The sequence below is a fragment of the Sceloporus undulatus genome, chromosome 5, assembly GCF_019175285.1.
Source record: "Sceloporus undulatus isolate JIND9_A2432 ecotype Alabama chromosome 5, SceUnd_v1.1, whole genome shotgun sequence".
NCBI classification, from domain to species: Eukaryota; Metazoa; Chordata; class Lepidosauria; order Squamata; family Phrynosomatidae; genus Sceloporus; species Sceloporus undulatus.
In genome coordinates, this window is record NC_056526.1 from 171,280,159 (window position 1) to 171,293,272 (window position 13,114).

Consider the following 13,114-nt stretch of genomic DNA (forward strand, 5'->3'; position numbering starts at 1 on the left):
TTCAGGGAGGATCACTTGGTATATTGCAAGCATAACTTCTAAAATAAGATGTTACAGAGTATGTTACACATGTTCGCTTGTTTTAATAAAAACTTTAAATCGTTGCTTTAATCAGAGCTTGTTTTAATCAGAATTTATTTCAGTGGATCTATCCAGTGGCAACGAGGCTGGTTTATCTCCAAACTGCAGTGTACTATCATTTTGTGCAGAGATAAGAATAAGTCATAGATATATAAACCTTATACATTTAACAAGTTCGTTTAACGAGTTTGCCAAACTTATAATCTAATTGAAGCACAGATATTTGGTGAGAGGAACATAAAAAATCAGTAAGATATCTGCATGGTTTCAAAGTGACTGTCCCCCACCCCTTTAAATTCTACCAATACAAGGTTCACTCACTTCTCAATCTTATTCAAGTTCCCTGGAAGCTCTGATCTTCTAACACAGTCTGTCTAATGTGTTATCTGTGAAACTTACAACTCAAGATAGATAAATACTTTTGAATGAAGTCATATCCTATACCAATCTAAGAAATAATTAGGAAGAACAGCACTCCAATTCTAATAAACTTTAATGGAGCTCTTAATATTAGATGGGTGTCCAGTCAAAACTGCAGTACCGATTTCCAGCCTAGCACAGCATCTGATGCGGTTGGCTTGGCAAGATGAGCACCTTTCTCAAAGTACATAAGAATTAAATGTTCAGGAGGAGTTAGCTTTGATATGCTTGAGATAACTGAATAATTGGGGGGGGGGGGCGGCGCTATGTTTTTATAATGTTTTATATGTCTTTTCTTTTTGGAATGTCTGATGATAACATCCTTCACACATTCTCTGAGGTAGAAATCTTCTGCTCCCCTACCCATGAAAATGGAGGAAAGATAAGAATATGCAGCTATTTCAGTTACACTCAGGCTTAGTACACAAGAGGGCAAAAACTGGCAACTTGCTGTGGCTCCCAATACACACACACACCTTGCTCACCATCTTCCATCTCATCCCATGATGACAAATAAAGAATGAAATTAAGAGAGTGATCCGGAGAAAGCAGATACACATGCAGTCCCAAAGGCCTGCCCATGCTATGTAGAAGATTGGGCCTCTTTCCAAATGTGTCTGCCTAGCAGCTATGTCCCAAACCTCTCTGTTGCTTCTCTAGCAGTTGAATTGCTATGGGCCTGAAAGCAAGTCTCTGGTGGAAGATGGAAAGAGGACAGAAAGAGAAGTATAGAGAAGAGAAAGAGAGAATGGATGATCAGAGGAAACACAGTGTGAATTAAAAGAAAGGGAAAAAAGCAATTGAAGAGAACACATTCTAAATTCCAGATCAAGTTGGAAGGAGATCTCGAGTGTTCAGTTGCTTGGGTTATTTACATCACACCTTTAATTTGTTTTTTAAAAAAATTACAAAAAAGTTTAAAATGTATGGAGAAAATAACACACATTAAAAATAAGAAGTTTTTTAAAAAGTCAAAAAAGTTGTGGACTAGCCTTGACTAGAAACCCCACCTTTGCTTCAAGTAAGCATGCTTATAATTTGCAACAGATTATTTTTATACTCAATAAATGCAAATAAAAACCTTCATGGCATCACAGGAGGCAGAATACCTAAGCAGAATACTTTGACATGACATTTATTGAAATCTCATCAACATACCTGGGATAATAGTAGATGTCATAAAATGATGGTTGCAGAGTAGAAGTTGTCTGCATTTTCCTTCCTATAGATAGCATCTGTGTTCTCTGGTGTGTGACAGTTGTTGGGTACAACACAGTGAAGCTTCCCTCCAGATCTTTTTGGACTGCATCTCCCATTTATCCTCACCATTGGCTATGCTGGCTAGGGCTGTTGGCAGTTGCAGGTCAACAACATCTGGATGGTAGCATGATTATTTCTGACCACTGGTGTTGACATAATACAAAACCCCAAGAGTGAATCAAGTCCCCAAGTGCAAGTACATATTCACCGGTGTGTCTTCCATGGCTTTCCTGAATAATTTTTATTGTGAAACAGACAGCTTTATAATGTTTTCATTACAGAAAAGAGCTGTCATACAGAATTTTTAGCAAATACTGTAGATGATATATTTATTCAAGAGGGCATAAGCATGGGCTGATTTGTGCATCCTAATATTTAATGTTATTTGCCATGCTACCACTTTTAACTGTCATTTTGGGTATGTTACTTTTTCACATTCTAACATATTCACTATCTTTCTTGGCTTGTGTTTTGTTTTTGTTTTTAACAGTAAGCCACCTTGAGAATATTTTTTTTAAAAAAACCAACACATTGGCATAATTATTAAATATCTTTGGCTGTGATCCTAAGTACACCTACCTGAAAGTAATGTATTTACTCCAAACCAAATGCATTTAGAATTAGGGTTCTGAGTAATGTTAAATATGGCCCTGAACATCTCTTGGAATGTTTCTGTTTTAGGAAGCCAACAGACAATTTCTGGAGTAGCAATTACTTCCATCACCCTGGAAGCAGCCCTTGTCATAGCTAATATCTTACCATGTCTTTTTAATTCACAAACTGGGAACAAATAATTAGAAAATGGGTTGAAGGAAAGCTTTCCCAGCATTCAGTATTGTTTAGGGGGGACAGCTTCTTCAAGAAATCATACAGTTAAAAAAATCATGTCAATAAGAGGCTAGTAGATGCAAAACTAGTTAGCTTTGTGTCAAGGCAGCCATTAAAATGTAGCCTTCAGGCCAAAACTAGAAAAAAAGATGGAAAAATACATTTATTCAAATTTTATTTTTATTTTTTTGTAAATCAGGCATGAACATCTAGTAGGTGGGAATGACATACTGGCCTTGTTTGAAATACTGGGGGCCAAATCCATCGCCTATTGATGATGAAATTTCATAAAATAATGGGAGGAAGCTGCATTTCTATTGTAAAATAAAGTATACTGGTAGCCTGCATCTTCTTTTAAAGCCAAGCCATGCTACTGAAAGAATGGCTTGGCTTAAAAACAACGCATATAATGCCTGCATACCTTATCTGAATATAAAAAGATGCCCTGTCCTTAACTACAACAGCATAAGAAGCTAGAAAAATAGACAGGAAGCCAAACTCTGTGAACCACATGTTTTCCACCCCTGGAGTAACTGAAAAATGTCCCTTTCTGAGGTATACATATTAAGGATGTAAACAGAGTATAGGTGGGAAGCTGTGAAACACATATTTTAATTTTATCCTCACTACTGTCAGAAGTAGAACTGGTGGGCAGAAGAGAAGAGCCATCTTTATGACAGCCCCTACACTTTGGGGCACGACGAGGAGCAATCTACAAGATTCCTCCTTGGTTTCCATTACGTTTGCTGTTATGATAAAGAAGGATTTTAATATTCAGTAACCACTGCACTATGCTGCTGTTACTACTATTAGTGACTGGTTAGTTAGTTATGATGTGTATTTTAAAATTATTTTCAAAATTATTCTTTTAGCTAAGATGTTAGCTGCTTTTAATATAATTCACAGAAAAGCAGACCATCAATAAACATATGAATAATATGGGGATGTAACTTAGTTGGGAACTGCAGTCCTCAGTCTGTGGAAGCAACTCCTAGTCAAGACATAGTGTCCTGCACTGACTAGTGACAAAATGAGAGTCAACAACTTGCCAGTTGTTTGTGTAAGAATTCTAAAGCAAAGTTACTGTTGAACTAGATAGTCCAGTCTTAAGCTTATATTAAAAGCTTAACAAAGCTTAAATTTAAAAAGTTTACTTGTTATTTCTGGATGTTTTATGTCAGAATATTTATCACACCCAAACCAGCATGTTTTACAAATAGCATTTGCAAATGAAGAAACTATATATATATATATATATATATAGAGGAGAGAGAGAGAGAGAGAGAGAGAGAGATTTGCACATAAAACACACCATTGTAGTAAAAACAATACACAATAAATTAAAGAACAAAAAGGAATTGTCAAAATGGCAGTATACAGAAGGAACTACATACACAAGGTAAATATACTGTATATGTTTCATTAAACTAATACCATATTAGTGGCTAAATGGTGGGAAAGAAATAGCATGGAAGCTCTCCTGAGTAAACCTAGATGAAATAAACTGGAAGATTTCTTTTAATACAACTGGCACAACAGGACTGCTCAGCAAATCTCTCCTAACCATCAGCTATAAAGTCTTCATTTCAACCATAAACCATAAACTCAGAGGTAGCCTTAGGTAGGTCACTATTTTCTCAACATCATGCTGCTCTGCCCTCTCCCAAAAGCATTGTCTTTGAATGGATGACAGCAATTTTTATAAGGTAAGTAAGCCTACAATTAGTCTAAGTAAAAGATATGGCCTTATTTCATAAATGCAAATTCATACAATGATTTTATAACTTAATTGTAGTCTTTTCACTTTTCAAAAGAAGTGGCAGCAAAACTATCACCACACTGCTATGCAAACATATTTACATCTTTCACTTGAAGAGCACAAGAACAAACACAGCTGCATACCTGACCCTCTTATCACAATACAGTATATTCACATTTAAACATAAAACTGACATAGGAATTTAGTGCTCATGGGAGCAATTTTTGATTCTTTGACATGATTTACCAAGTGGGTAGAAGCTCATAAAGAACATCTAGTACCAGAGGGGAAATCGTCTTCAATACATTATATTTCTCAGTCTTTCCAACTATTATAAAAAGTGCAGAAAATAAACACTGTGAAGAATAGACATGAAGAATAACATAAAAGCTGCTACACAAACCTCACAAGATTCGTACTACATTTTTCTTGAGCACAGGAAAGACATTATGGGCCCATACAGACAGGCCAAAATAAAGCTGCTTCCGGTCACTTTGGAGGTATGCTGTTTAAATGATGCATGCATCCTAAGAGGCCAGAAGCTGTGCCAAATCTCTGGTATAGTCCTTAGTGACCCGAAGCAGCTTTATTTTGGCCTGTCTGTATGGGCCTAATAATTTGCTGGGTTTTTTTTAAAAAACTAATGTTATTATAAAAAGGCTTTTCTTTAAAAAGTAAAAATCATTTCTGAGATGAGATGTAAAGTTTGGCATGTGCCTTGCTGATAGAAAATTAGGACTACACAGAAATTCAAGCTTTGATTCTCGGTAACTTCCTCTAGAACAGCAGGAGCACTGTCAGAACTACATATGGCCAGCTAAACAGTGGCCTTTTCTGTCCTTTTTATTTCCTATCCCATTCACCCACATGTTCGTTCCTCTTCCACATACAACAGTGTTACATGCTGAGCCAATGCATCAGAAAATAACCATTTTGCAAGCGATGCAAAGACTGTCAAACTGATGACTTTTGGGTTTAAACCAAGATGTTGTGCCAGCATGAGGAGAGGATTCAGACTGCCAAGCCATCTTTGCCAAATGCAGCCTTGCAGCATCAAACAAAGCTTAGAATTATTCAACAGGGACAGGCCACCTTGCCCTACGGCCTGATGTGCAATTTCTCCCTAGCTCCCTTTACACTGCCTGATTTATTCCCCTTTTCTTTAGTTCCCCATCTAGCCCTTCTTAGCAGTCTATTCTTTAGACAACCTGCATTTTTAGACAACATTCAATCTTTATTTACTAAATGCAGCACATCCTAAAAGGCTTACCCACCCTCTCCTTTTATGCCTCCATCCCTCTTCTCTGCCAAAAGCATGTAGCCCACTTTTTCATAGGGCTTGTATGACATTTGATTTTCCATTTCTTTCTGCACAGTACATGGTACCTTCTCTTCAGTATGATGTAGTCAGAAATACAGTATTCCATGACATCACAGCAATACAGCTAATAGACAGAGGCAAGGGATTTCAAGCAAGAGAGAGCCATATTTTGGTACTGTGTGTGCAGTTCAGTTCTCTAGAGCATATGCAAACTCACTCTCAGCTAAAACAGCACCTGCTACTCATGATGTTAGAACAATATCCAGACTCACTCTCAAATCCTTCCTGAAAGTGAACAGAACCAAGTGTTTCTGTTCTGCAAAATTCTGATAGGCAGCAAAAAATGAATCAGTAATTAGAATGGTTTGTACAGTTTACTCCAAGGATGTACAAAGAGGCCTACCCACTCTGAAGCATACAAAATGTAGCCATCCTAGGTTGTCATTGCACAGGTGATAATAGGTTCTGGTACAGTAACAAGGCAATCTTTTCATCACTTATGACTCTGCATGGAGGGCAAGCTCATAGTAACATACTGTAGCTTCATCCTGAAGATGCCCTGGTTCTATTAGGAGACTGCCATGCAAGTGCTAGGTTGAGTGGCCACTTTTCACATTCCGCTGGCCACCTTAAGAAAACAATCAGGGCAAGTAATGAGATCTCCTAGAGCACCTTAGAATGACCTGAGTTTCTGGGAGACACCAGAAAACCATATACCCTTGGAGGTCAGTGACAATCCCTTTTGTGGAAGTGTCTTTACCAGGTAAAGTTTTTTTAAAACTAACTTTTAATTTACTGGATTATATTCTATTTTTACATAATAATGTGTATTAAGCTTATTTCAGAATGTTATTGTTTTAATTGAATTATAATGTAATATAAATATACAAAGCACCACATTCTGAAAAGCTACTATATTCAGCCACAATTTGTAGGACACTAGTCCCTTTTTGAATGGAAAAAAATATCCCTAACCAAAATTCAGGTTTTCACCCCAGATTCTGGCTGGTATAAAATTGGAAAGAATTTCTATCTCCATCCATTGCATGAGCCAAGACTAATTGGGTTTCCTTGCCCTCACTAGTCCCTGACTTCTTGCAATCCCTGTAAAATGAAGTGGGAGCAAATATTTGTATATCTAGTCTTATTTATTAGAATATCAATATTGTTTATTAAAATCTTTCTAACCCACATTTTCGCTCAAAACAAAGCTCATAAAGTAATGTACAAAAGGAAAGTAACAAATGAAAGCAGATTAACAGTCAGGCTGTTAATATTGGTTCATTAATATCTCAAAATATAGACTCCACATCTGTCTGTGTAATCATATAAATAAATATTTATTTCAATGCTTTTTAATTTAATTTGGTGTTGAAATGCTTGTCTGTTGCTTGATTAATAAATATTAAATATTAAATTAACAAATGCTAAATTAAATATTAACAAATATTTATTATAAATAAATAAATATTAAAACTTAGGATTAGTCAAACGCAATAGCAATATAGCAAGTACATTTCTATCCCTCTTATGAGTGCACTTAAGCACTCCCTAAGTGGTTTACAAAGTATAAGGTTTTCCAGGCTATGTAGCTATGTTATAGAAGAGTTTATTCCTGTAAACTAATTGCCCCCAGCAAGCTGGGTACTCATTTTAGCGACCTCTGAAGGGTGGAAGCCTGAGTCAAGCTTGAGCCCCTGGCTGGTATTAAATTCACAACCTTATGGTTTGTGAATGAGTGAGTGACTGCAGTACAGGCATTAAACCACTGCACTACCAGGGCTCTCTAAAAACATTCATTGCCCCTTAAAAACTGAGTGAAGACAGAGATAGAATTCCACAGCTGGATGATACTTTAGGTAAGGCCTTGTCTTTCATTCCCTCCTGGCTGTTGTTGTTGTGTATCTGAGGCTAAGAGAGTGTGACTTGCCCAAGATCACCCAGTGGGTTTCCATTGATGAGCAGAAATTTGAACCCTGGTCTCCAGAATGATAGTCCAATGCTCAAACCACTGGCTGGCTCTCTCCCACCAAACTAGTATCTCATGTTTCTAAGATCAGAAACTGTGGGAAGGTTCATATGCAAGGATCAGTCCTGGCCCTAAGTCATTTAGGCGCTGTATAGGTAAGGACCAGGACATTGACTCAGACGTGGAAACAAACAGGAAGCCAGTACAGCTTATGTAAGACTGGTGTACTGTACTGTGACCTAAAAACTATGGTAATACCAGAAAGCAGTACAACTGCAACATTAATTTTCTGAACATTCCTCAAGGCTAGCCCCACTCAGAATGTGTCACAGTAAACTAAATGGGAAGTGATTAAGGCTTGGGTCACAATGGCCATTTTCATCATCACCAGAAAGGGATGTAACTGGTATATTAACAGGAACAGAGCCAAGGCAATCTTGGCTACAGCATCCAGAGGCATTACTAGACCTAACTGCAACTCAAAATTGCAAACATGATCCTTCAAAAGGTGGAAGTGACCATGTTCTCCTGGAGTTTGTAATACAGTGGAAAGGAGAAGCCAGGCATAGTCAGACACGCATCCTAGACTTTAGGAGAGCGGATTTCAGTAAACTTAGAGAAGTATTGAGGGCAATTCCATGGTCAGAAATACTAAAAGATAAAGGGGTTCAGGACGGATGGGACTTTCTCAAAAGGGAGATACTGAAGGCACAATTTCAAACAGTTCCAGTGAGAAAGAAAAACGGGAGGTGTCTCAAGAAACCAGGATGGATGACTAAGGAACTTTCAACCGAGCTAAGTTTGAAACAGAACATGTATAAGAAATGGAAGAAGGGGGAAATCACAAAAAAGAAATTCAAAGAAATAGCAGGCATGTGTAGGGGTAAAGTCAGAAAAGCTAAAGCACAGAATGAACTCAGGCTTGCTAGAGAGGTTAAGAACAATAAAAAGGGCTTTTTTGGATATGTCCGCAGCAAAAGGAAGAAGAAGGAAACGGTAGGGCCACTGCGTGGAGAAGATGGCAAAATGCTAACAGAAGACAGAGAAAAGGCAGAATTACTCAACACCTTCTTTGCCTCAGTCTTCTCAGAAAAGGCAAAGGGTGCTCAACCTGAGGATAATGGAGCAGAGGACAGGATAGGGGCATTTCAGTACAGAATAAGTAAAGAGATAGTAGAGGAACACCTTATTAATCTAAATGAATTTAAGTCTCCGGGACCAGATGAACTCCATCCAAGGGTATTAAAAGAACTGGCAAATGTAATATCGGAGCCATTGGCAATAATCTTTGAAAACTCCTGCAAAACAGGAGAGATCCCAGCAGACTGGCGGAGGGCAAACGTTGTCCCCATCTTCAAAAAGGGGAAAAAAGAGGATCCCAACAATTATCGTCCAGTTAGTCTGACATCAGTACTAGGAAAGATTCTGGAGCAGATCATTAAACAGAGAGTCTGTGAACATCTAGAAGGCAATGCCATAATCACAAAAAGTCAACATGGGTTTCAGAGAAACAAGTCATGCCAGACAAACCTGATCACTTTCTTTGATAAAATTACCAGCTTGGTAGATGAAGGGAATGCTGTGGATATAGTATCTTGATTTCAGTAAGGCCTTTGACAAAGTTCCCCATGACATTCTTGCAAACAAGCTTGTAAAATGTGGGCTAGACAAAGGAACTGTTAAATGGATCTGTAATTGTTTGACCGGCCGAACCCAAAGGGTGCTCAACAATGGCTCCTTTTCATCCTGGAGAAAAGTGACCAGTGGGGTCCCACAGGGCTCTGTCCTGGGCCCAGTGCTATTCAACATCTTTATCAATGACCTGGATGACAGAATTGGAAGCATACTTATCAAATTTGCAGATGATACCAAATTAGGGGGAATAGCTAATACCCCAGAGGACAGGATCAAGATTCAAAATGACCTGAATAGACTAGAAAGCTGGGCCAAAGCTAACAAAATGAAATTCAACACGGAGAAATGTAAGGTATTGCACTTAGGGCGGAAAAATAAAATGCACAGATATAGGATGGGTGACACCTGGCTGAATGAAACTACGTGTGAAAGGGATCTAGGAGTCCAAGTAGACCACAAGTTGAACATGAGTGAACAGTGTGATGCGGCAGCTAAAAAGGCCAATGCTATTTTAGGCTGCATCAATAGAAGTATAGTGTCTAGATCAAGAGAAGTAATAGTGCCACTGTATTCTGCTCTGGTCAGGCCCCACCTAGAATATTGTGTCCAGTTCTGGGCGCCACAGTTCAGAAAGGACATTGAGAAACTGGAGCGTGTCCAAAGGAGGGCGACAAAAATGGTGAAAGGTCTGGAAACCATGCCCTATGAGGAACGACTTAGGGAGCTGGGGATGTTTAGCCTGGAGAAAAGAAGGTTAAGAGGTGATATGATCGCCCTGTTTAAATATTTGAAGGGATGTCATATTGAAGAGGGAGCAAGCTTGTTTTCTGCTGCTCCAGAGAACAGGACCCGGAACAATGGATGCAAGCTGCAGGAAAAGAGATTCCACCTGAACATTAGGAGGAACGTCCTGACAGTTAGGGCTGTTCGACAATGGAATGCACTCCCTCGGAGGGTGATAGAGTCTCCTTCCTTGGAGGTCTTTAAACAGAGGCTGGATGGCCATCTGTCAGGGATGCTTTGATTTGGATTTCCTGCATGGCAGGGGGTTGGACTGGATGGCCCTAGTGGTCTCTTCCAACTCTATGATTCTAATAAAAGATGTACCCTCGGTTCCAGATTAGCTTGTCTACTCTACTCTGCACCAAACTGTGCCTCCCTGATGTTCCTAAATGCCTTGTACTCACACGAACTGCCTCCTCCAGCTTGCTGACTGACTTAAATTCTCCCCCAAGCATTCCTCTTTTCCAGCACGACTGATGTAGTGTTGCATACCTGATCAAAGCTAGGCTTCCCCTGCTGGTTCAGTTGTTGGAAGATATGAAGGCTGTTTCTCTGACAAGGAGCACATGGATACTACTACTGAACTCAGATTAAGGAGATTATCGCACAGCGTTTCACTAACAGGCTGGACACAGAATGTAACCTGAATGGAACTAATGTTATCGCACAGCCCTGTTCTAATGCAGTACTCATCCCACATCCAGTCCTGCCTTCTCCTGTTCCTTGTCAAAAATGGGAAACATCCATTCATAGATGTCATGATCGCTTTTGGGCCATTCCAGGTTGTGTGTATGCAATAATCCTACCGGGATGAATCCACCCTTGTGTTCTGCTTGGTTAGGACTCCCTCTTCCCCACGCATCCTAGAACATCACCCAAACTACTGTTCTGGTGGTGACACGAGGAGACACAAGTAATTTTATTATTTTCCCAGTTATTCCATAATGAACACCCTTGTGCCAGCCCAAAACAAACCTCATAGGAAGGAAGTACGATAAGGTAAGAGGACCACAGAACAATGATGTCACATATAAGCGCAGTACCATAAACATCACAGCAAAAGCACGTATACACAAAAAAGCATGCGTTATGGATGACCTGAGCTTGATTACCGTTACAACAGCATAGGGTGTGTGATAGTATTCCTTGTCATTACGTTGCACAATTACTAGTCAAATGCTGTAACACTCGTTCCCATCCCGTCAATTTACAAAGCATTTTTGGGATGTGATCAGAACATTCTAGACATTAGTGTGATAATCTCCTAAAGCACAGTTTAAAGAGTCAGTTGCTCACTAGAAAAAAACAATCCAGCCATTGCCAATCCCTCCCCGTCCCAATACACACACACACACACACACACACACACATATATATATATAGTGTGTGTGTGTGTGTATGGTTGTTGTTGTGTGCCTTCTAGTCATTTCTGACTTATGGCAACCCTAAGACAACCTTGTCATAGGGTTTTCTTGGCAAAGTTTGTTCAGAGAAGTTTTGCCATTCCTATCCTCTGAGTCTGAGAGAGTGTCACCCTGTGGATTTCCATGTCCAAGCTGGGATTCGAACCCTGGTCTCCCAGGGTTATAGTCCAATGCTTAAACCACTACACCATGCTTGCCTTCAGAGATACATATCTACAATGCGCTGAAAGCCATGCAACGGGGTTGTAGTGGTGCGCATGCATCATGCACGAGCCCCATTATTTTCAATGGGGCTTGAGCATATGCGCTATTTGCCTTAGGCGAAGGGGTCCCGAACGGATCCCCCACATAAGGCAAGGGCTCACTGTATATATGTGTCTATATAAATCTAAGAAGAAATGGGACTGGAAGAGGGTAAATGTTGTCCTCATCTTCAAAAAGAGGGATACACACACACACACACACACACACACACACACAGAGTTTAAGAAATGAAAGAAATAGATCTCTTCACTTCATTATCTATTCTTTCAAGACAGCAACTGTCTTCCAAATATGCCCGGGGAAGTTTTTTGTTTTTTATTTTTTTAGAAGCTGTTTAGCTGTTGTTCATCTCAGTCTGCATTTGCACTGCAGAAATAATCCAGGTTGACACTGTTTTAACTGACATGGCTCCATGCTACGGAATCCTGCGATTTGTAGTTTGTTGTGACACCAGGGCTCTCTGACAGAGAATGCTAAATGCCTCACAAAACTACAAATCCCAGAATTCCATAGTATGGAGCCATGGCAAGTAAAGCTTATCAACCTGGATTATTTCTGCAGTGCAGATGCAGCCTCAGATGACACTAAACTCTCCCCAGATTAGATAATGAGTACTGCTTTCTGTGTCTCTCATCGCTACTGTTTCTTTTCTATATCCTATCATTTGTTCATTTATGTTTTTGTTTGTATATATGCTGTTAGTTTTTATTTAAAGAAACTGTTTTGGGGAGAGAGCTTTTAGTTTGACAACAAGTCAGGGCCATCTGTTTATTTCCTTGGTACATTTAAATTATTTAATTTATATTAACATTAGATGTCTCTAAACCTATCCAATTGATAATCCCCAACAGAAGATTTACAAATAATTTCCACTTTTCTCCCAACATGGAATTCAAAATAACATTTCACAAAGTCCCATCTGGCCTTCCATCCAGCTACCAACCTGATCGAAAACTGCTGAGCTTCAGCTAGGTGGCTGCATCCTAAGGCCATGTGAGGACATAGACCTTAATGCTAGCAAAGCATTGCAAGGAACTTCAGTACCATCAGCATTTTGGGAAGAAAGGCCTAGAAAAAACCAGAGTGACTTGCTATCTAAGACCAATGCACCTTTTTTGCCTGAATATGTCCAGTGAAATCCTGATGATCCCAATTGTACTTGGATAAATGACAGTGCAATCCTATGCTGTGTCAACTCTCAAGTAGGTCTGTGCAGGGCTGCAGCCTGAAGTAATTTGCTTGGGAAAATTCCCTGTGTTGACAACCAAGTTGGGTGTCTTACAAAAATAAAAGAAGGAGTAAGTATAATAGAATGTGGTTTTATCACATGGAAAAACACATATTCAGTGAAAGTAAGGATCTGGCCTCTT

General features: G+C 39.3%; 1 protein-coding gene across 3 annotated transcripts in view; it reads right to left on the reverse strand.

Moving 5' to 3' along the window:
- RAP1GDS1 (Rap1 GTPase-GDP dissociation stimulator 1) overlaps positions 1-5,697 on the reverse strand; it is a 114,498-nt gene extending 108,801 nt beyond the window's left edge. For all 3 annotated transcript variants that reach the window (XM_042470803.1, XM_042470802.1, XM_042470801.1), the window contains exon 1: positions 5,623-5,697. In XM_042470803.1, the coding sequence (XP_042326737.1) occupies positions 5,623-5,665 (43 nt within the window). In that variant the 5' untranslated portion in view covers positions 5,666-5,697. The remainder of the gene's footprint in view (positions 1-5,622) is intronic.
- Between the last annotated feature and the right edge of the window lie 7,417 nt (positions 5,698-13,114).